General features: G+C 46.1%; 1 protein-coding gene across 1 annotated transcript in view; it reads left to right on the top strand.

Annotated features, from left to right (window-relative positions):
* Positions 1-23,832, top strand: part of LOC146861006 (chaperone Ric-8A-like) — a 150,751-nt gene that overhangs the window by 50,185 nt on the left and 76,734 nt on the right. Inside the window, exons 4-5 of the mRNA XM_085644963.1 lie at positions 11,986-12,080; positions 23,650-23,800. Of these exons, the coding sequence (XP_085501089.1) occupies positions 11,986-12,080; positions 23,650-23,800 (246 nt within the window). The remainder of the gene's footprint in view (positions 1-11,985; positions 12,081-23,649; positions 23,801-23,832) is intronic.

Below are 23,832 nucleotides of genomic sequence, written 5' to 3'. Positions count from 1 at the left end.
TGTCAGATCCGCCATGAATAGGCCGGATATTCCATTCCTAAGTGCAAAAGGCCACCGGCTTTATGTGGCTCACTTATGCCATTTTACAGTCCAGGCAAGTAGGCCCTGATTCTGTCATCAAAACTCCTCTTTCCTTCTGCCTCTGAAAGCTCCAGTCTGAGCCTGCATCTGTGACCATGAACTTTGTCTCATTCTCTGCGCGGCTCACAAAGCCTGACATCAGCCTATTCTCTGCCAAGAACTGTATTTCACCTTCGAGTTATCTGCTTCCCCCTCAGCCGATGCATTCCTGCCTAGTAGTTTAAGTAAACATTCTTTCAGCTACCAAGCCAAAAGCCCGGCTTCTCTGTCTTAATACAAGTAATTCATAGTCCTGTTACTATGGAAGATTCCTGCCCTCGCATTTAGTGTAGACACTTAGACGCTTGTACACGTGCACACTTAGTCAGTATAGAATAGATTCTGTCCGAGAGTCCTTCCCTTGTGGATAACATAGTTCTTTAAACATAGGATGTTAGATATGATTTGGGATTAGGTTGACATAACCCCAGACTTTTCGTCTCCACATGTAGAGCTAAATGTCAAGTCCCCTTCACCCCCTAGTTACACGTCAATCACACGTCATGCTGCTGCGCGCGCATCTATGCCAACTATTATCTTATAGATCCACCTATATATGATCTCATAACCAATTATGTTCCTTTTTACTCCTAGTTCCACCCATTTTCGGTTACGTAGACAATTCGTCATTTTCCTTATCAATTGTTACGCCTACTGTATTCGCTTCATTGTAATGTATGTATTATAAAAGCCATTTCATGTCAATAATGTGTGTGCTTCACTTCCTGAACCTTCGTGGTGACGGAACATTGAGAGCAACCGATTATAATCGAGTTAATGGAATAAAGCCCATTCCGAACCTCTAATACCACGGATTCTGCCTCTCATTTTACTGAGCTATTTTATTATGTTTCTGTATCAAATTCAGTCCCGGTAAAGGAGAAATATTTACCACATGAATGGCGCCCGAACAGGGACACTTTCTCATCTCACGCGCCGGCGGTGAGTTGCAGGCCCGGTCTCCTGCCACAGCTGGACGGACAACAACGCGTACCAGCAGGATTTCCTGTATCTCCCTCCGGTCAAGCGGGGGCGACTGAGACTGCGATCAACACCCAGACGAGGCGGTGAGAAGTGCGAAGTATCCCGACCAGAGCCTAGCTGAGAGAGCAAGATCCGAGGTATACAGAGACCCACCAGTCCGAAGTCAAGCCCAGTGTCCGACGAGTCGAGTCGAGTCCAGTCCGTTTCAAGTTCAAGTTACTGAGGCCTTCCGTTTCCGAAGCTACCCGGTGAGTACCATTGCCGGGGAGGCATTTCTGACGTGCACATAGGTTGTGCCGGTCAAGACGGGTTTGGGTACACAAATCCGGTCTGCACTGTTTTAGCAGTGTATCTGTACTGTTTAGCAGTATATCAAGTATTCCGAAGTGTCTAGTTATTGTCTAGTTATTGCCGAGAATTTAAGCTTGGTGATTAGTTATGCAGACGATCATCATTGTTGTTTCAGTTAAAGGTTTAATGTTTAATGTTTAAAATGTTTAAATACGTTCTGTATATTGTGGTATGAATGGCTGTTCATTATCGTGTTTATTGTATTAAGTCTGTCCAAATTCAAGTATCAGGTCAGTTGGTCAAAATCAAGTATAAAGTCAGTTCTCAGTATGCCGCTCTTTTCGAAATTAAGACAGATCACTACAAGAAAAGGGGTTCTCGAAGAAGCCGTTCCTATTCCTCCTAGGGACACTCCAGGGCACTTTATGTATCATAAACATGGCTTAGACGCTATATTATTTCTTGATTTATGGGTAGACTACACCAAGGGATTACCAGAAAGTCAGAGGTGGCCCACAGCGGGAACCTGGGATGCAGAGTGCATCATGAAAGTAGAAGAAGAGTTATGGAAAAGGAAAGTCAGACAGTCACAGAAAGATGCCATTGAATTATGGCGTAAAGAATCTCATAGACGAACAGAAAAAGCACGTAGACAGGAAGAGAAGAGTAAAGAGAATTCCAATAAAGTTCAAGAAAATCTATTAATTGAGGAAGGTATCCGAGTGAAATCAGAACAAGTAGACAGACAAAGAAATGCCCTTATGAATGGTATGTATCCCCTTCTGGCCGAAGGATTACCTAAGGCTACTCCAGAGATACCGAAAGACTTGCCAACCCCATTATTTCCAATAAAGGTACATCCTAAGGGGCATCCTAGAACAGCAGAAGATGTTTTTCTTTCCTCATATTTAGATGACGCAGCTCCCGAATATGCTAATTCCGCCCCGCATAGACCGCATACCAGGGAGGTACAACGCCCAGATCCAGCACCCGTATCCCTACAGCAACAAATCGAGTCACAAGTTCTGGCAAGCACATCTGTTTCTGCATCCGCTCCTACAGCTGCTTCTATAGCTGTGTCCACACCTATAGTTGCTGTATCACGTTCAACGAATCCTTTCACACCCGACACCCCAGATGGGGCTACGGGAGGTGCTACCAATATTTTTTCTACGCCACCCAGAATAAATAAACTTACATTTCAAGAGTCAGGACATTCACGTACACCCAAACTCCTTAGTGCCCGTGCGCTTAAGGAACTTCTTATAGATTGTAGATATGACCCTGTGCCTGGAAAAGAGGACGAAATGACCCTAGCATCATTACGTCTCAGACGAGCCGCAGTGTATTTAGGGAAGTTACCAGGAATGACTGCGCATCTAGATAATATATACCATTTTGTCCACACAGGGCGAGATCCAGGATGTATTAACAGAGCTATGGAATACCAGAAAGTAGAGATACAGGGGGAACTGTTACGTTTCCTCATAAACTGTGTGATCAGAAATGAAGACCGACCGGGGGTAGACCCGGAAGCAATGCAAATTCTTACCCGATGGAGCCAGAATATATCAGAAGGGAGACATGATAAGCAAAATTGTATAATAGCCATGTGCCGAAAGATCCGTAAAGAAATAGAACGCCTACACGAAGAGAGATTAGAGGTAGACGAGTTCGAACAAAGCGAGGAAGAAGGGTCAGAACCGCCCACAGGACGGTCAGAAACTATAGCCTATGTAGGTAAAAGAAGATCTTGTAATAGTACGAGATGTCTTATTGACCCGACACGCCCGATATGTCCAGACAATAACAGGAGTTTCCCAACACCCATAGTCCATATAAGGTCTAACGAGCATTCGTTCCAAACAGCTGACAAGTTACTCCGAGAACGAAGGGGTTATCATTTCCTCGATTCTATGGATGAACAAGATTTAGCCAGGGCAGCTGTCCATTGGGTGGACAGTCCCGGAAAATATAGTGATGATACAGTAGTACGTACATTCTTGAATCTCACCCCAGATGAACAGAGGTTAGCTGGGATTTATATGATTCAACAACTCATTATACTATATCGAAGTCAACATTCAGATCCTGGTCCCTTACCTGACATATTGACTGAATTACTCACGAATAGATGGAGAGGTCCAGGTACTAAATTAATTAAAGAAATTCTAGAATCAAGAAAGCAATATATTCTTTTTGTATGTTCAGAATATGTTCCATTGCCCGTCAAGGAAAGAACTAGGTATCATATAGATAGACAGAATCCCTTACGAGAAGTGCACCCAATAAAGGGCGAGGACAATCAGTTTAGACGCGTATTTGTATATACGCCCATATCGAAAATAGAATTGTTACAAATGAAGAAAGTGGTACCCAGTCATGACAAAGACCCAGCGGGTTTTCACCGAGAAATTAAAGACATGTTACTCATGGGAGAGTATACCTACCCCGACATTATGACAATATTAAAGGTATTGATGCCTGCTGGCATTTATGAGAAACTCAAGGAAAAAGAGTGGGAGGTAGGAGACCAAAAGATAGAATGGTCAGTATTAGAAGCAGAAGAAAGGGCCCGAACTGCAGGAGCAGGGCTTGGGGACAAAACTAAGGCATTACCAGGATTACTAGTACAGGTACTGCCGCGTTTATTAACTACGAAAAAGGAAGACTGGGGTACAATTTCAGCCTGTAAACAGAAGCAAGATGAGGACACTAGTGATTACTATGCCCAATTTGAAAAATGTTTTGGTATAAATAGTGGCATAAAAGCAAGTAGCGAATCATACCCACATCTGTTTGTAACAAAATTAGTAGAAAATGCCCTGCCCCCAGTAAAGAATAGAGTATTAAAGTTCGAGAGTACCTGGCAAGGTAACACTCCATCACAAATGTTACAAATGTTACAGTACCATCACAATAGAATTAGAGAGGAACAAGAACATGAACACAGACGCATGAAAGACACGAAAATGAAAATGCTAGTTTCTCAGACAGTTCCAGCTGAAGGACATAAGAAGGGTATGACACATTCCGATTCAGCAGGACCTGTAAAAGGGACATGCAATTACTGCAAAAAGCCAGGTCATTACGTACATGATTGTCCAGTTTTAAAACATAATATCGCCATAGGTAAAACACAAGAAAGATCACGGCCACTCAGACAAGATCAGAATGAACAAGGAGCTATGCAGCATGCCCAGGCCATGCCAGCCGCACAACAGCCAATACAGTTTGTGCCAGCTGCACCACCGTTGCCTGTTACTGCCACACAGACAACAACACGACAAATGTATCAGACCGCACAGTATGAATATCCTGAGTATCAGCGCTACGCATGAACAAGCCTAGAGAGGGAAATTGACTTACCCCTTATCGAGATCCCTGTAGATCAAGAAGGACCTTATGTACACAGTGAATTATTAGGCCAAGACAGAAAGTTTTTACTCGATAAAGGGGCAAGTCGAACAACTATAAAACGTAGTGAAGTTCCAGGGGCACCCCTCTCAGGCTCACAGAATATTTCCCTTGGTTTTTCAGGAAAGCCTATTGTTAATGAAGTGTCACAGCCTCTTCCACTTACGATAGGACCTTTGACCCGAACTACAGATTTATTGCTTACTAAATCATGTCCAGAAAATCTATTAGGAATAAAAACGTTAAAAGCTCTAGGAGCCATAATATGTTGTTCTCCGGAAGGAGTAAGATTGTTTTTACGTGATTTTAAAGGTCACTATGTATCTAGAGACATGGATCCCCGACTGCAGACTTTACCTACACGTCTATGGGCACAAGGCCCTACTGATGTTGGATGCATGAATATTACACCATATCGAGTCACATTAAAGGCAGGAGTGGTGCTACCACGAATGCGACAATACAAGTTACCGCCGGATGCTGTAGTGGCTTTACTGCAAATCATTGACGAACTCATTGCCCAAGGAGTGGTTGTAGAAACTAACTCCAATGTATGTAATTCCCCGATAATTCCGATTCTTAAACGAACAGATCCTAAGGCCCCGCCAGTATATCGATTGGTTATTGATCTGCGCGAATTAAACAAATGCATTGTGCCACAATTTCCTGTGGTTCCCGATATCTCGTCATTACTGACAGCTATTGATTCCGAAGCAACATTCTTTACTGTAATAGATCTCAAGAATGCCTTTTTCAGCGTCCCAATAGATCCGGAAAGCCAATATTTATTCGGATTTAGTTTAAATGGGCGTAGTTTTAAATTCTCACGCGCACCTCAAGGATTTACAGAAAGTCCCAGCATCTATAGCCAAGCACTGAAACGAGAACTTGACGGTATACACATGCCAGTTAACACTGCTCTGCTTCAATACGTCGATGATCTGCTGATCACCGCCCGAAGCGAACCAGAATGTGAAAAAGCATCACTGACAGTTTTACAATTTCTAGCCGAAAAGGGGCACAAGGTGTCCCCTTCTAAGCTGCAATTCTGTGTCCAGCGAGTTATTTATCTTGGACACTCGCTGTCCAAGGAGGGAAGGCAGCTTACACCAGACCGCATTCAGTTAATAGCTAACATGCCAATACCCAAGACACAAAAGGAGGTGCGGGCTTTCATAGGCCTCACTTCATACTGTAGACAGTGGATCCCGCAATATGCATTCCTAGCAAAACCACTCATTCAGTTGACAACCCAGGAGGCAGCCGCATCGACTGTTCTCCCTTGGACTCAGGAACATACACAAGCTTTTGTAAGCCTAAAGAAAGCTTTATGTCAAGCACCTGTTTTAGCAACGCCATGTTACAGAAAACAGTTCACACTCTTTGTTACAGAACGCGGAGGTACTGCTTTGTCAGTACTCACACAGGAACAAGCAGGAGCACACAAACCATGTGCTTATTTTTCTAGTACATTAGATCCCGTAGCTCAGGCTTTGCCTGCATGCCTGAAATCAGTAGCAGCGACAGCTTTAGCAATCAGACAAAGCGATGCCATAGTGTTAGGACATCCATTGACAGTTCAAGTACCACACACAGTAGAAGTCCTTGTGAATAGAACGCAAACACAACACTTGACTATAGCGCGACTTACAGGGTATGAACTTACATTGTTTCAGCCACACATAGAAATCAGACGCTGTAATACATTAAATCCTGCCACACTTTTGCCAGTAACCGGAACAGACCCACTAGCTCATGACTGTATTGAAGTTATTACTATAACGACGAAACCTAGACAAGACTTGACAGATGTTCCATTGTCAGATCCAGACCTGACGTTGTATGTAGATGGTTCATGTATGAGAACAAGTACAGGAGAGTTGGTGGCTGCTTATGCAGTCACAACAGATACTGAAGTCATTGAAACTAATCGTATAAATACTTTGTCAGCTCAAGCCGCAGAGCTCATCGCTCTGACACAAGCCTGTATTCAAGCCACAAGTAAAAAAGTCAACATATACACTGATTCACGTTATGCATTCGGAGTCGTACATGACTTCGGCGTGCTGTGGCGAGAGAGAGGTTATTTAACTTCCCACGGTGCCCACATTCAGCACGGACCCCTCATTCATGCCTTATTAGATGCAATACATCTACCTACTGCAATATCAATTATGAAATGTAAAGCTCATACGAAAGTTACTGATATCATTTCTCAAGGCAATGATCTAGCCGACAGAACAGCCAAACAGACTGCTCAAACCCAAACATCCGACATGACAAAGACAATAGTCCCGATGCCAACACATTGTATGACAGTTGAAGATCCTACTCTTGACGTAATTGACCTACAGACACATGCTACACCAGACGAAATAAAGAAATGGACTGAGTTAGGAGGGATCCAAACGGACCAAGGATGGATGATGAAAGAAAAGTCTGTATGGTTCCTTCCTGATTCAATGGTCCAAGTTATAGTTAACACTATACATAGTCCAGCCCATCTAGGAGAAAAAGCTATGCTAGACAGCATTCAACACATTTGGTTCAATAAACATTTACGAGCAGCAGCCAAACAAAAAGTCCGTACCTGTATGATCTGTTGCCAGTTCAACCCAGGAAAAAGTGTTCCCGTAGAACAGGGTGGATTTCATCCTCCTGATCACCCTTTTGAAGTCCTCCAGATGGATTATATCCAGATGGAACGATGTCGAGGATTCAAATATGTTCTCGTAGTTGTCTGCGCTCTGTCCCGTTGGACGGAGGCATACCCGGTATCAGATTACACTGCCCCGACTACTGCCAAACAGTTAGTTCGAGAATTCTTCCCACGCTACGGTTTACCACGTGTTGTCCACTCAGATAACGGCCAGCCGTTCTCATCCGAATTAATGAAACATGTTTCACTTCTGCTAGGATATCAGTGGAAATTCCACTGTGTCCGACACCCCGAGGCAGCAGGTCTCGTAGAAAGACATAACCAGATTCTGAAAATCAGATTGTCCAAAATATGCCGAGAAAAAGGTGTCGACTGGATAGTAGCATTACCAGTTGCACTTTTTTACATGAGAATGGTAGCACACTCTAGAACAGGGCTATCCCCGTATGAGGTGATCTTCGGTAGACCACCAAATATGTGGGGGACGCCTGTACCACGCAAAATAACTGATATTGACTGTAATATGCTGACAGATTACTTGGCTTCCTTGATGTCTGCACTACAATCTTGTCGTTCACAGGTTGCTGCAGCATTTCCCGACAACACTGAGGTGAAACCCCATGACGTAGTTCCGGGGGATTTTGTGTTTGTGAAAAATTTCGACCGAAAGACTCAGCTGGAGCCCAGGTGGAAGACACCCAAGTTGGTTCTGCTGACCACAAGAACAGCCGTGAAGATCGAGGGCCGCAAGGGCTGGATTCATTCGAGTCATATCAAGAAATTTCATGGACTATCCTCGGATATAGACACTGTGCCCTGCACTCCCTCACAGACTGATTCAAAACTTCCTTTGGTGGAAAAAACTGAAAGCGAACTTTACAAAGTTAAGTTAAGGCCTACGACGTCAGACGGTTTGATTGTTTAAGTCCTCTCCTAGGTGAAGCGGTTGAATCTGTCTCTGACATGTATCCTCTAGACCTGAATCATGAACAGTCGCGAAAAAATGATGAAACGACAGGCGTATTGTAAATCACTGCGTAGCCATTGTATAGGGACATTATTAATTTTGTTTTCCTTAAGTCTTTTAATAATTATTACAAGTATGTTGTTGCACATATATTACCCTATTGCCAGAAATGTTCACAATGTTATTGCAGAACATTCTTTTAGTGACTTACCCCCGCATGAATTGTCCTATAGACTTGCGCTGCGCAATAACACTTTCATTAGTATGTTACATCATTCCCATCAGACTAGTAATGCAACTAATTGTTGGGTGTGTGGCCGACTCCCTCCCTATCAGAATTATGAAGGAGTCTTGCCTTTCTTTCCACATCCATTTACACATAATGGCTCCTGTGGAGCATGGTTTAGTTTAATAAATTCCATAGACTCAGACACAGCAGTTTACCAAGATCAATGGGTATGGGGAAACCTAAACCTAGTTTTACTCAAGGTCTGCTACCCTGACAAGGAGGGTCGCCCCAAAAGAACAGGAACTGATCTAGAAAATGAAGTATATGGATTAGGTAATTTTACACCTAACCTCATGATTCTAAATGTCGTATCCGAAGTTGAACTAGTCTTACCCACCATGTCAGTATTCCCAGCAAAAGGTGAATTGTGTGTAAGAAAGGTTGGTTCCATACATATGGGCCATAGTAAGTGCACTACTACAGTAGAATTCAGTGATCAAGGCAAATCTTCATTTAGAGCTTATCGCCACTCCTACTTTATATGTGGTCAGACTGCATATATGCGTCTACCTCTAGATTGGGATGGTACCTGCTACATAGCATTCCTTTTGCCCCCTGTTTTCCTAGCTCCTCCTGATTATTATAGAAATATTCATTTAGTACACAATAGAGAGCGGAGAGATCTCCCAATTGTCGATTATACTGAGACGGCATGGGACAAGTATGTAGATTTCAATAAAGGCATCTTTCCCTATATAGGTACAGTTACCAATAGTAAGCTGATACGTAGATTAACCAGAACCCTTGAAGCAGTAGTGAATGAAACTATTTCCGCCTTAGGCAATTTAACAGAAGAGCAGTCTGCTATGCGGATTGTTGTGCTTCAAAATCGTCTTGTCCTTGACGTCATCCTGGCTGATAGAGGCGGAGCTTGTAGGGTCATCGGATCAAGCTGCTGCGTATTCATACCAGAAAATTCGCCATCTGTATATAAAGCTATAACTCGCCTTCACAAGATTGTAAGCCAGATACACCAGAATCCAGGCACCTGGACCTGGTCCAGTTGGTTTTGGAATGTGATATCAGCCTGGGGTTGGAGAGTTCTATCCTTCCTAGGTATTGGCCTTCTCATACTATTCAGTTGCTGTCTATGTCTACAATGTGGACCAGCGATTTGTGGTCTGTGTGCCACATCATGTATTCCACCACCAAGATTTCATTCAAGATTCCGGAAGAAGAAAGAAGAACAAATGATGCTATATGAACAGATCAATGGATTAATGAAGATTGATATCTCTTAACGGGCAAGTAGGGGACAAGGAGGGAATGTGGAAATGTGGATTTTTCTGGTCAGTTATGTCCCCTATCTTGGACCCCAACGGTTCTATATGCATGTTACAAGTACATGTATGTTCCCTCCAGTTCCAGTTATGAAGACGCAAATACATGTGCGTCCACCGTCAACATGTCCTCTGTCAGATCCGCCATGAATAGGCCGGATATTCCATTCCTAAGTGCAAAAGGCCACCGGCTTTATGTGGCTCACTTATGCCATTTTACAGTCCAGGCAAGTAGGCCCTGATTCTGTCATCAAAACTCCTCTTTCCTTCTGCCTCTGAAAGCTCCAGTCTGAGCCTGCATCTGTGACCATGAACTTTGTCTCATTCTCTGCGCGGCTCACAAAGCCTGACATCAGCCTATTCTCTGCCAAGAACTGTATTTCACCTTCGAGTTATCTGCTTCCCCCTCAGCCGATGCATTCCTGCCTAGTAGTTTAAGTAAACATTCTTTCAGCTACCAAGCCAAAAGCCCGGCTTCTCTGTCTTAATACAAGTAATTCATAGTCCTGTTACTATGGAAGATTCCTGCCCTCGCATTTAGTGTAGACACTTAGACGCTTGTACACGTGCACACTTAGTCAGTATAGAATAGATTCTGTCCGAGAGTCCTTCCCTTGTGGATAACATAGTTCTTTAAACATAGGATGTTAGATATGATTTGGGATTAGGTTGACATAACCCCAGACTTTTCGTCTCCACATGTAGAGCTAAATGTCAAGTCCCCTTCACCCCCTAGTTACACGTCAATCACACGTCATGCTGCTGCGCGCGCATCTATGCCAACTATTATCTTATAGATCCACCTATATATGATCTCATAACCAATTATGTTCCTTTTTACTCCTAGTTCCACCCATTTTCGGTTACGTAGACAATTCGTCATTTTCCTTATCAATTGTTACGCCTACTGTATTCGCTTCATTGTAATGTATGTATTATAAAAGCCATTTCATGTCAATAATGTGTGTGCTTCACTTCCTGAACCTTCGTGGTGACGGAACATTGAGAGCAACCGATTATAATCGAGTTAATGGAATAAAGCCCATTCCGAACCTCTAATACCACGGATTCTGCCTCTCATTTTACTGAGCTATTTTATTATGTTTCTGTATCAAATTCAGTCCCGGTAAAGGAGAAATATTTACCACAGTTGCGAGTAGGTCTTCATAGTACAACAAAGGCTGGTAGGTTTTGTTCGAATGGATAAGTTAAGTGGTTTGTGTCTCTCATGGATTCAGCTCAGCAGGACAGGTCAGGAGTGCTACTCACGCCCGGTGTGCAAGAGGGCATTCCAACCTCTTTATACAAGATGGTCTATCCACTCCCTGTATGGAAGATAGTTTATTCATTGCCACCTGTGTGGAATGATGTGAGGAGACTCTGTACTCAATCCTGTATCCTGGATGCTGCTAGGTTCCAGTCTTAGTGCTGTCACAATTTGACTTCTGGATGCGGTAGCGTCTTCCCCAGCCTAGTAGCATGCAAATGACCACACCACACACGGAGCTCTGGAGTGCACGTTGTTATTATTCAGAGTGCAATTGTTAACTAACTGTATTCTTTGCTTCATCAACTTTATTAACCACAACCAGACACACCCAAACGATTATGTCACTCTACAGAGTCCATCAGGGACCAGAAGTGTCCTCTATACATATGTAGAAGACACTACAGATGCCAGTACTATGACAGTGACTGCTGCAGCGAGGCCGTGGTAGTGAGGGGTTTTAAATCTCTTGGAGGCAGATGTCACTGTTGCCGAGAGCTCAATATGGCTGTGGCCCTGGTCCTGTTATACTTGGGTGCAGAGGAGAGTGGCTGTGATATCTGAAGAGAGGCGAGTTACAGTAAGTGGTCCAAATCCTCGTGGGAGGGTTGGATGCCAGCACAATGCTAGTTTCATTGATTTAGCTCTGTTTTTTTCATTCACAACTCCTTCCCATGTTCTCTACATCACATTTTTTTGTTCTGAGTTTAGGAGGAGGCTGCATCATTTAGACACCTGTGTGCTGTCCTGCGCCACTGCCTGCTACTGAGGGGAGACGATGAAGATATAACTGAAGAGTTCCACGGGTGAGTGCACCACAACATGCCTGTGCTGAGCACTGGCATGGAGAGATCTGGGTCTTCCAGGGTGAGAGCACTGCTCTTTCCTCCATTAACATGCTTCTCTAAACACTGACCGTAGAGTTCCCTTTAGGGACTGATTAAAGGTAATGCTTTTCCTTACTAGACATTCCTCTACAGAGTGAAGAGCCATGTTCAATCTGTTTTATATTTTCCTACCCAAGGCACAAATTTCCCCTGCAAAGTCACCTTTTCCTGCCGGGAGACACTATGGACCAGATGTACAAATATTTTTTGGAGGTTGCAAACAGTCTGATTGGTAGAATCGGGCCGTTTGCAACCACAAAAAAAGCTTATTTTAGTGTACAAAAGACAAATTGCCAGTCTGTAACTTGTTACAAAAGAACTATGTCGTTCATGGAAAGGGGTCTCCCCCTGTGCCGGAAGGGCCGAGAGGCCACCTTTGGTGGGGGTACGTCCTCCCGTGTTGTAAACACTACTCCACGAAAAGTTCTAAATGGTCTTGTGAACACAGTTCACAAGTACCTAAAACTAATCCTGATAAGTTAGATTCTGGGAAGGTTCTTCTTGAAGCTATAAACTAAACTCCACTAGAGAGTGGGTAAGGAAACAATTCATTTTGTTTATTATACCCTCACACACCCTGGTGGTGTCATGCTTCCTCATCGGGTCACCCTGACGCCTAGAAGTCAGGGGGAGCTCGACCGTATTGCAAGGAGCTCTTGATTAGATATGGGCAGGGGGAGTTAGAGATTAAAAACCTGCCGACAGATCCCAGTATCCCTTTATTCATGGGTCTGTCAGGGATATCAAAATAAAAAAAAATTGATAAATCGGGTCAACAGGAGTATTATGGTTCTATGACCCTAGTGCCAACATGTTTCAGTCCTTTATTGGCCAAGTCAGACCTGGACTTTCTTCAGGGCTGAGATTTAAATAATCCTCCCTGGATAAGGCGGGAAGGGGAGTCTCTATCCTGCTTTATTGTAAAGGCAGATAGCTGCTCTTAAAACAGTTATAAAAGATAATTTATCTTTAATTAATTCTTACTCCAGCTGTATAAATAAGAGATAGAAAAAAGATCAGAGTGCAACATTTTTGTCAAAGACCCTCACTGCTTCCCAAATGTGCGGTGCCCACAAATTCCACCCATGCTGACAGGCCGGTAGGGTGCAGAGAACATTTCACACGACATACCAGTTTGGTATGTGTGTCCAGTATAATCTACTGTTACCACACACAACTGTGGAAAAATAAAGTGTTGTGGCGACATCAATCGCATTCTGCCGCTAAACACACTCTTGTGCGTGCCTAGTCTCGATTAAAATCAAACCTGTGTCACTCTCATCAAACAGCAACAAGCTGCAATCAATAGAAGTGAGTAAACATTCACTCATATCAATCACATCACTCTCCCTTACCCCTTATTGGGAGAGTAAATACATCTCTGAGGACGTCAGTGTCATGGTTCCGCGAGCCGCCCGCCACTCGAGGAGGAAGGTTAGCGGTCTAGTTCTTGCGGGACGACAACGGAAGGCCGAAAGACTCACTTCCGGTTGGTCGCGCATAATAGCCGGGAACTCTGGCTACTGACCGCTTTGAATTCAGGTCATCGCCACGGATGGAGAGACGCCACTCCGGAGAAGATGAGTAACCGCCGACGGAAGGACGCGGCTGCGGACAACAAACGGTACAGGTACTGTCTTTAACCAAAGGCGCTTCAAGGATAGGAGAACGGCGGTCCTTGCCGTCTCAGCCCGTAACGCATTGCTTTCCACGGCACACCAGAAAAAGTGCAGTGGGACGGGGGTTCTTACCCTCTTTATAATTTGCGCAGGAGCGCTGGTTTTAGTTCACATTATTTTTTGGTTCCTACTCTGACCTAGCTGGATTGGGCATGTTATAATTTGCGCAGGAGCGCTGGTTTTTGTTTCTCTTGATTTTGAACAGACAGTGGAGGCCAGTTACTCGCACGCCCTCACACCAGCGTGTGTCCAGCGCCATCTAGACCCTGCGCCTATCTGGCTTCTACCCCGGGTACCCCCTTCTCCTAGACGGAGTTACACCTCGACTAGGGCAAGGTGGGGAACGGGGTGGTGGTTCTTGTCGCCTCTGCAGGAACATCCCACCCAGCAGACGTTAAGTCGTGGGGGGAACTCTGACAGAATTCAAAGCCCACGCAATACCTCCTGCCCGGGCGACATGGGTGACCCGGAGATCACGCTTCATGACATCGCAGCCATCCTGACGACTATGCAAGCGGAAAACCACAGTCTACGGCAGGACATCACCGCCTTGCAGACGCAAGTGGCTGATCCCGGCACCGGACCTTGGGGACAGTACCCCACGTCTAGAGTGCTGCGAGAAGGCCTGTTAAGACTCGCCACGTTTCAACCCAGTGGGTCTCCCTCTGCTCCATCGCACGACACTTCCATCCAGGTGATAGCCCCGCATACCGTACAACTGGCCCCTCCTGAGCACTTTTCTGGTGATAGCACGAAGTACAGCGTTTTCATGCACCAGTGCCAGTTGCATTTTATGGCCCGTGCTACCGCCTTCCCTGACGATGCTTCTAAGGTTGCCTTTATCCTCTCCTATATGGGAGGCGATGCATCGCTGTGGTCCATACCTGTGGTAGAGAATTATGACCCGGTGTTGTACAACTTACCTGCTTTCAGAGACACCATGCGACGGATGTTCGGCCACCACACCTTTGTACAAGCTGCGGATAACGAACTCCTCGGACTAAAACAGGGGACCGCGGACTTGCTACACTATGTTACCACCTTCAACAGACTGGTAATAGACGCCCAATGGCCAGAGTCCAAGAAGGTATTGGTGTTCTATAGGGGTTTGAGGGACGACATGAAGGATCTCCTGTCCCAGATCCCGGACCCGCCAGACGACATCGGCTCGTTTATCGATTTGGTAGTGAAATTGAACTTCAGGCTACAGGAACGAAAGACAGATCGACACAGAGGCGGGGACCCCCGAGTGCTGCCACAAAGGGAGAAGAACACCAACGAGGCGGTATACAACCCTGATCCACCAGAACCGATGCAGATCGGAGGGATTCGGGGAGCCCTGACCAAGGAGGAACGTGAGAAGAGACGGCGACAGAACCAATGCCTGTATTGCGGCAAAAGCGGTCACTTTGTACGGGAGTGCCCTGTGAAACCCTCAAAACCAAGGCCAAAGAGACCCTTTGCACTTCCGATTTCCAGAGGAGACTGGTCGGGAAACGAAGAAACCCAGTAAACGGAGGGGTCCGGTTACTGGGTTCGTCATCCATCAGGATACCAACCCCAGGTAACGGCGTCGGTTGCCGTCATTTCGGAGTAGAAGTCACCCTACAAACACGATCAGGCCACGGATGGCAGGTGACAGCCCTTATCGATTCTGGAGCTACAGGCAATTTTATCGATAACCAGTACATGGCTAGCCTAGGGATGACAGGGGTACCAAAGAAGACGCCGGAGGATGTGAAAGCTGTGGACGGGACGGATCTCACCTCAGGGCTCATCCGTTTCCAAACCGAACTTCTCGAGATGTCGTTCTAGAACAGCCACACAGAATCCATTACCTTTGATGCCATCGACGCACCGCAATTCCGCCTGATACTGGGTCTTCCATGGTTGACGGCCCATAACCCACGGATCGACTGGGTGTCCAGGGTGGTGCACTTGGATTCGGAGGGTTGTCTGTCTCACTGTTACCTCCGGTCGTGTACTCCCGGCTCATCAGGTATACAAGCTCACGTGTTGCCCCTTACCAATACGGTCTTATCCGTACATGGAACGATACCTGAGGCGTACTTGGACCTGGCCGCGGTGTTCGACAAGAAAGGGGCAAACACCTTACCCCCGCATCGCAGCTTCAATTGCAGAATAGACTTGATTCCTGGCTCGAAGCTGCCCTGTAGTCGCATCTACTCGCTCACAGAAAAGGAAAACGAACACCTTCGTACGTATCTGGACGAGTACTTACGCAATGGGTTCATCCGCCACTCAAGATCGCCGGTGTCGTCTCCCCTCTTTTTCGTGGCAAAGAAGGAAGGAGACTTGAGAACGTGCATCGACTTTAGAGCGATGAATGCCATCACGGGAAAAAACAGGTACCCGTTGCCTCTGATCACGAACCTGCTGGAGCAAGTGAAAAACGCCAGCATTTACACCAAGCTGGACCTCCGGGGGGCGTACCATCTCATCAGAGTCCGAAAGGGAGATGAATGGAAGACCGCATTTCGGACCAAATACGGCTTATACGAATACCAGGTCATGCCTTTCGGACTCTGCAACGCCCCGGCGGCTTTCCTGGTCCTTTATCGACGAGGTACTGAGGGACTTCATCGACCGGTTCTGCGTCGTCTATATCGACGACATTCTGATATTTTCCACTACCCAAGAGGAACACATCCAACACGTACGCTCCGTTTTACAACAACTGCTACACCATGGGTTGTACGTCAAGTTAGAAAAGAGCGTCTTCCACACCACAGCCGTTGAGTTCCTAGGACACGGCATCACCCCAGAGGGGGTTACCATGGATACAAAGAAAACGGCAGCGATTCAACAATGGCCATCCCCTACGTCGGTGAAACAGGTACAACGGTTCCTAGGGTTCGCGAATTATTATCGTCGCTTCATCGAGGGGTTTTCGAGGATCGTCACTCCCATCACTCGTCTTCTGCGCAAAGGAGTCCGCTTTGAATGGAATCACGACGCAGAACAAGCCTTCCGAGCCTTGAAGACTCGGTTCTCTACGGCCCCCATCCTGCTACATCCGAACCCAGAACGGCCGGTCGTAGTGGAATCCGACGCCTCCCAAGACGCCCTGGGTGGGGTGCTGTCCCAAAGAGATACCAAGACGGGCTTGCTGCACCCTGTGGCGTTCTACTCAAGGAAACTCCAGCCGGCAGAGCGGAACTACACGGTTTCCGACCGTGAATTACTAGCCATAAAGGCCGCCTTCGAGGAATGGCGCCACCACCTCAAGGACGCGAGACATCCCATAACCATATTCACGGACCACAGGAACCTCCAGTTCCTCCGTTCAGCGAGGGCCCTGACCGCTCGGCAGCTACGGTGGACCTTGTTCTTTAACGAGTATGAGTTTCACATCACCCACCGACCTGGTAAAAACAACGCCAAAGCGGATGCCCTGTCACGACTCACGGAATCCGAAGAAACCATGCCTGCTGACGTTCCTACCCCGATCATCCCAAACCGTTGTTTTCTGGGACTAGTCCTGTCTTCGGGTTTCTTATCCCAGCTGCGCGACGACCTACAACAGAAGGCCGCCTCGTCATGGATAGGGGAGCATAAAGGGCTCACCGCTACAGATGGGTTTCTCTACCAGGGGGACCGGTACTTCCTGCCTCTACCGAACCTCCAACAACGAGCCTTGTACATGTGCCATGACCACCCTCTGGCCATACACCCTGGCCGTCAGAAGACGAAGGACTTGCTGTCACGACATTTCTGGTGGCCCACCCTAGACACTGATGTACACGCCTATATCGCACGGTGTGCCGTCTGCGCTCAGGGAAAAGGTTCATCTCAAACCTCGGTGGGGTTGTTGCAACCTATTCCTGTGCCTCCGTACCCTTGGCATACCATATCCATGGACTTTGTGGTGGAACTACCCAGAACAAAGACAGGATTCACCACCATCCTCACCATTGTGGACCATCTCTCCAAGATGGCCCATTTTGTCCCGTTGGAGAAACTACCCTACGCAACGTGATACGTTTACATGGCATTCCGTCGGTGGTGATCACGGATAGGGGCTCCCAGTTTGTGTCCAAGTTTTGGAATGAGGTGTGTCGCATCCTGCACATGGAAGTGCGCTTATCCACGGCGTACCACCCGCAAACCGATGGCCAGGCCGAGAGGACCAACCAGACCATGGAGCAGTACCTCCGATGTTTACTCCTGTCCGTGGAGGACGATTGGTCTGAAGTCCTTTAGCTGGTGGAATTCGCCTATAATAACAGCAGACATTCCGCAATCGGCATGTCCCCGTTCTTTTGTCTCCAGGGAAGGCACCCCCGAACGGCCCCTTGGGAGGACCCTTTCACCAGTCCTTTGCCCACTGTTCAGGCGTATCATGGGTTCCTTCGCGACCTGTGGCAACAAGCCAGGTTTGAGCTGGCGAAAGCTAAAGAATCATACAAACTGTTCGCGGACCGGCACAGACGAGCCGAGCCCCAGTTCAAGGAGGGTGACAGGGTATGGGTGTCCCTACAGCACGTTAATGCTCATGGTTCCAAGAAACTGTTGCCCCGGTTTGTGGGGCCCTACGTCATTGCTAAAGTAATCAACCGTGTTGCCATGAGGGTATCGCTGCCACCTCACGTGAAATGCCATCCGGTTTTTCACGTTTCCCTCCTGCGGGCTGCTCACCCGGAGTGTGTTACCTCCGCTCCTCCTCCTCCGGTTCTTCGTGGTGACCACATCGAGTACGAGGTCCGGGCCATTCTTATGTCCCGTAGAACCCGGGGCCGGCTCTTCTACCTGGTGGACTGGAGGGGTTATGGTCCGGAGGAAAGGTCGTGGGAGCCACTGTCGCATATCCGCCACGCCTCCCGGCTGGTTCGAGCCTTCCACTTGGGTCATCCTGGCTGTCCTCGGCCTGCCACCCCGGTGTGATCCGCCGGGTGCCGGGTGGGGGTCCTGTTTGGTGGTGGGTGCTGTCATGGTTCCGCGAGCCGCCCGCCACTCAAGGTGGAAGGTTAGCGGTCTAGTTCTTGCGGGACGACAACGGAAGGCCGAAAGACTCACTTCCGGTTGGTCGCGCATAATAGCCGGGAACTCTGGCTACTGACGGCTTTGAATTCAGGTCATCGCCACGGATGGAGAGACGCCACTCCGGAGAAGACGAGTAACCGCCGACGGAAGGACGCGGCTGCGGACAACAAACGGTACAGGTACTCTCTTTAACCAAAGGCGCTTCAAGGATAGGAGAACGGCGGTCCTTGCCGTCTCAGCCCGTAACGCATTGCTTTCCACGGCACACCAGAAAAAGTGCAGTGGGACGGGGGTTCTTACCCTCTTTATTATTTGCGCAGGAGCGCTGGTTTTTGTTCACCTAATTTTGGTTCCTACCCTGACCTAGCTGGATTGGGCATGTTATAATTTGCGCAGGAGCGCTGGTTTTAGTTCACATTATTTTTTGGTTCCTACTCTGACCTAGCTGGATTGGGCATGTTATAATTTGCGCAGGAGCGCTGGTTTTTGTTTCTCTTGATTTTGAACAGACAGCGGAGGCCAGTTACTCGCACGCCCTCACACCAGCGTGTGTCCAGCGCCATCTAGACCCTGCGCCTATCTGGCTTCTACCCCGGGTACCCCCTTCTCCTAGACGGAGTTACACCTCGACTAGGGCAAGGTGGGGGAACGGGGTGGTGGTTCTTGTCGCCTCTGCAGGAACATCCCACCCAGCAGACGGTAAGTCGTGGGGGGAACTCTGACAGTCAGGAGTTAGTGGGGTAGCCCTTTAGTCAGACACTGTGTATTTTCAAATGGCAAGTTGTAAAACGTCACAGCCAGCGTGGAGAAGATAAAGACTAAACACAAAAAATATACAATTAGGTGAATATCCAAGTAGAATGCCGAAGTTCGGCCGTTTTTTAACATACCTGTAGATGTGAGAAATATCTGTGTTTTTACAGATGGAACAAGAATTAATTAAAGATAAATTATCTTTCATTACTGTTTTAGGAGCAGCTATTTGCCCTAACAATAAAGCAGGATAGGGACTCCCCTTCCCGCCTTATCCAGGGAAGATTATTTAAATCTCAGCCCTGAAGAAAGTCCAGGACCACCTTGGGCAATAAAGGACTGAAACATGTTGGCACTAGGGTCCTAGGACCATAATACTCCTGTTGACCCGATTTATCAATTTTTGTAATTTTAATATCCCTGACAGATCCATGAATAAAGGGACAATGGGATCTGTCGGCGGGTTTTTAATCTTTAACCCCTGGCCATATCTAATCAAGACCTCCCTGGAATACGGTTAAGCCCACCCTGACTTCTAGGCATCAGGGTAACCCGATGATGAAGCATGACAACACCAGGGTGTGTGAGGGTATAATAAACAAAAGGAATTGTTTCCTTCCCCACTCTCTAGTGGGTTTTAGTTTATAGCTTCAAGAAGAACCTTCCCAGATCTAACTTCCCAAGGTTAGTTTTAGGTACTTGTGAACTGTGTTCACAAGACCTTTGTGTAACTTATTACCCAATCTCAATTTGCATTTATGATTCAGTATTTTGAAGGGACGTTTTAGGGCATCCTTTCCAAATACCGATCCGTAGAAGTATGTATTAAGGTTTTGCAATGGAATTTCAGTCGCAAAACATTAATATTTTACCACCAGTTCAAAAGTGGTGGTAACCCATTCAAAGGGTAGGGATCCCTGTGGGACTCGTTGCCCTTTAAGAAAGTATTTTTTAAGAGCAGGCAGAGGTGCCATGGACCACTGCCTACTATTAAAAAACAAAACTTAAACTTTTCATTTTCTATTTTTTAAATATGTCCCATTTTCCTTTAAGGAGAATTGTTTGCACAAAAAATAAAAAGATTGCTTTATTAAAACACAGTCACAGACATGGTGGTCTTCCTACCCCTATAGGCCACCATCCCTCTGATGGCTATCATTCATAATGTGTCGCAAACTGTGACCCAACTCAATAATATTCATGAGGGAGGTCTGTTTGTGACCCATAAGAAGTCGCTAATTTTATTTTAAAGCTTTCATACATTAGGAATAGCTATTTCCTAATTGCAATTCACAGAAAATCTCAATTAATGGTTATTGCTAATGTTAGAACATCTGGCCCATTGTCACTCCCGTCTCCATGCAAAAACGCCTCTTCCTTGAACGATCTTCTCAGAGGTAAAAGATGCTCTTACATTTCCCTGCTCAGTGAGAACTTACTGTTGTGGGTCAAGAGAGGTCAGCGGAGTAATGGCTTACATTTACCCACTAAACCATGGTCTTCAAACACTCCCCCACTCCCGGTGTTGATCCCTTTTGTCACCTTGATGACTCCAATCAAAAAACAAGCATTTGCAATGCAATAGGTCTCGCATTCATGAGAAATTGAGCTGTTGGCATTGTAAATGACAATGCCTTTTATTTATGTGTTTTGATAACCTGCAAGCGATGCGTAAACATGCCCTTTGTACTTATAGTCCTTACTTATGAGAAGCAAGGCTGGCAGTAAAAGAGGCGCAATTACTGTCAGCCTTGCTTCTCGTAAGCAACGACTAGTAGTACAAAGTGCGTGTTTATTCACTGTTTGCAGGTTTTCAAAACAAATAAATAAAAAGCATTGTCATTTACAATGCCAATAGCTCAACCTCTTGCAAATGCAAGACCTATTGCATTGCAAATGCTTGCATAACAGTTGTGGGAATGTTTTGTAGCCAGCTAGAACTGTTTTTACTGTTGATTTCCCTAATATCACCCCCCCCCCCTTTTTTATCCATCTGCTTCGCTAATGAGGACTACTTTCATTTTGGTGTCCAAGACTATATTTTGTCTCAATCCAACTCCGGACAGGAAGATAGTACCACGAACACGTTTGCAAACAGCTCCTCATTTATCAGATATAACCAATATTTCAATTTCTATGAATAAATGAATACAACACGTCGAAAACAACTTGCCTTTTCACCTGCTTTGCCTCAAATTAGATATCCTGTATTTCTGGATGAGGCAGCTGCATTGTCTTTGGTAAATTAACCTAAATCTTTACAAGCGCGTTATGTTGGGAGGAGGAGTTTTAGGTTAGTCCCAGTCTTACTTGATGTACCAGAATTTTGTTCTTTGCACATTCAGCCAAGGATCACACTTGGTGGCTAAATGGAGAACGCATGAATGCTTCACAGTGCTTTGTTTAGCTCTTAAATGTAAGTTATTCCTACTTTAGGTGTTGTCTTCATGTCTCACAAAACCCATAATGGTCTTTATTAATAAGTTACTTCAGTTAGCTACATTTTAAGTTAATGTTTTAAATCTTTGAGGCTTGGAATTGCAGTCCACCTTTCCCCTTTGTGCAGCAATTGTAGCTTTTCATCCAACAACAGTCTTTTCAGTGCGCATATAGATGAAATGCTGAATTCTTAAATATTACTAACTGCCAAATACCCATATCTTGTGAGCGAGACCTTTGATAAATCGCTTACGGGGAACCCTCGTTAAGCTTGATACCTTCGGTCACTTCACACTTTGTATCTAGCAGCCTTTGAATTCTGGGTCTTGTAGTTTCCAGTTCATGAGAATAAGTGCGAGTTTAACAGTCCCATGATTGAAAATGCGGGTGACTGATAAACCAACACATGACACTTTTGCAGCGACTTTGAAGTTGTCCAGTAACAAACGGCACGTCAGCCGGTCTATGCCATAAGTAAAAGTGGTTGCACCTCCGTGTAGGAGCATGAAGCACATTGTACTCACCTCAAGGTAGATGTAGTTTAAAATAGGATTTGTTCCTGGAACATAGGCCATGACAGGTTGCTGTGAATTCTGAAGCAGGGTGAGGCATGGAAAGCGTTTGTTAACGTTTAGAAGGCCACTTTGGTTGATAATACATAATGCAGTCATTCACAGAGACAGTGTGACCAGGCTTCTGCCATTCTATGACTTAGAGGAAAGTGGGGCCACACTGCTTCTGATTGTGAATACTCGATCAGGCTCTTAGCGCGAAACGTTGATCTCCATGTTAAGTGAAGAACAGCTTTGAAAAACAAAAGAACCCTACTCACCGGGCGTGAAAGAAAAACGGGCACGGAAAGCAGCACATAAATAATTAAATAAAAATGCAGCACTTTGCCGTGACACAGTGAGGTAGAGGGAACCAGGAAATGAAACCACACACTGCACGCCACCACAGCCTACAGAGTTGTTGTATTTGCGAGCGTCGCATACAGAAAGAGGCACGACATGGGGGCGCATTAGCAAAACAAAAACAAATGCTGTAATAAAATAAATATGGCGAGCCGCTATAAAGATAAGCAACTGCCACAATTAAAATTAAAGTACGGCATGGGGGCACTTTAACAACAAATAAAAAAAAAGAACAATCCCGCGAGTGGTGCGTGCGCGCCACAGCGAGACGTGCTTTCAATTATCGCACCCGTGTCTGGGAATGATAATGGAAACCACATGGCCTATTGGTGTCTATTACGCGCACCAAGCGCGTAATAAACACCAATAGGCCGTGGGCGGCGCAACGCGCCCGCCTTTGGCCAATTGCGTGCAGTCTTTTATAAAAAGACGCACGCAAAGGCCAATGGGGTAGCACAAAAGGAATCGCCCACGCACCAGCGTGAGCGATTCCAGGGTCCATTTCTGAACTCCGGACAAAAGGACTCTCGCCTGCGCGAACACTGCTGCGCAGTGCAACGCAGGTTGCGAGACCTAATCACTTCAGCCCTGCAGAGACCTCCCTCTCCTGGACTGAGAATAAGTTTTCATCTTCATGCCAGTCCTGCATTCTAATAAGTCACTTGTATTGACATTTACTATATCCTTTTGTCCATTAAGTCACACAGTGAACCTCCTGGGGAACCTGCCATTTAAGTGCCTGAATGTCTTGCTGACCCCAAAGGTGCAACCAGGCTGTATTGAGTACATGGGAGTCAACATGGACGCGCTCAGCATACTGCTGGACTTCTTGGAACAGCGCCTGGACAGGGTGAGTTTGGACTTATTTGTGCATTCTGCAGC

This window comes from Triturus cristatus, chromosome 3_1 (genome assembly GCF_964204655.1).
Source record: "Triturus cristatus chromosome 3_1, aTriCri1.1, whole genome shotgun sequence".
NCBI classification, from domain to species: domain Eukaryota; kingdom Metazoa; phylum Chordata; class Amphibia; order Caudata; family Salamandridae; genus Triturus; species Triturus cristatus.
The sequence above is the reverse complement of the archived record's forward strand: the minus strand, read 5'-3'. Positions and strand labels throughout refer to the sequence as shown.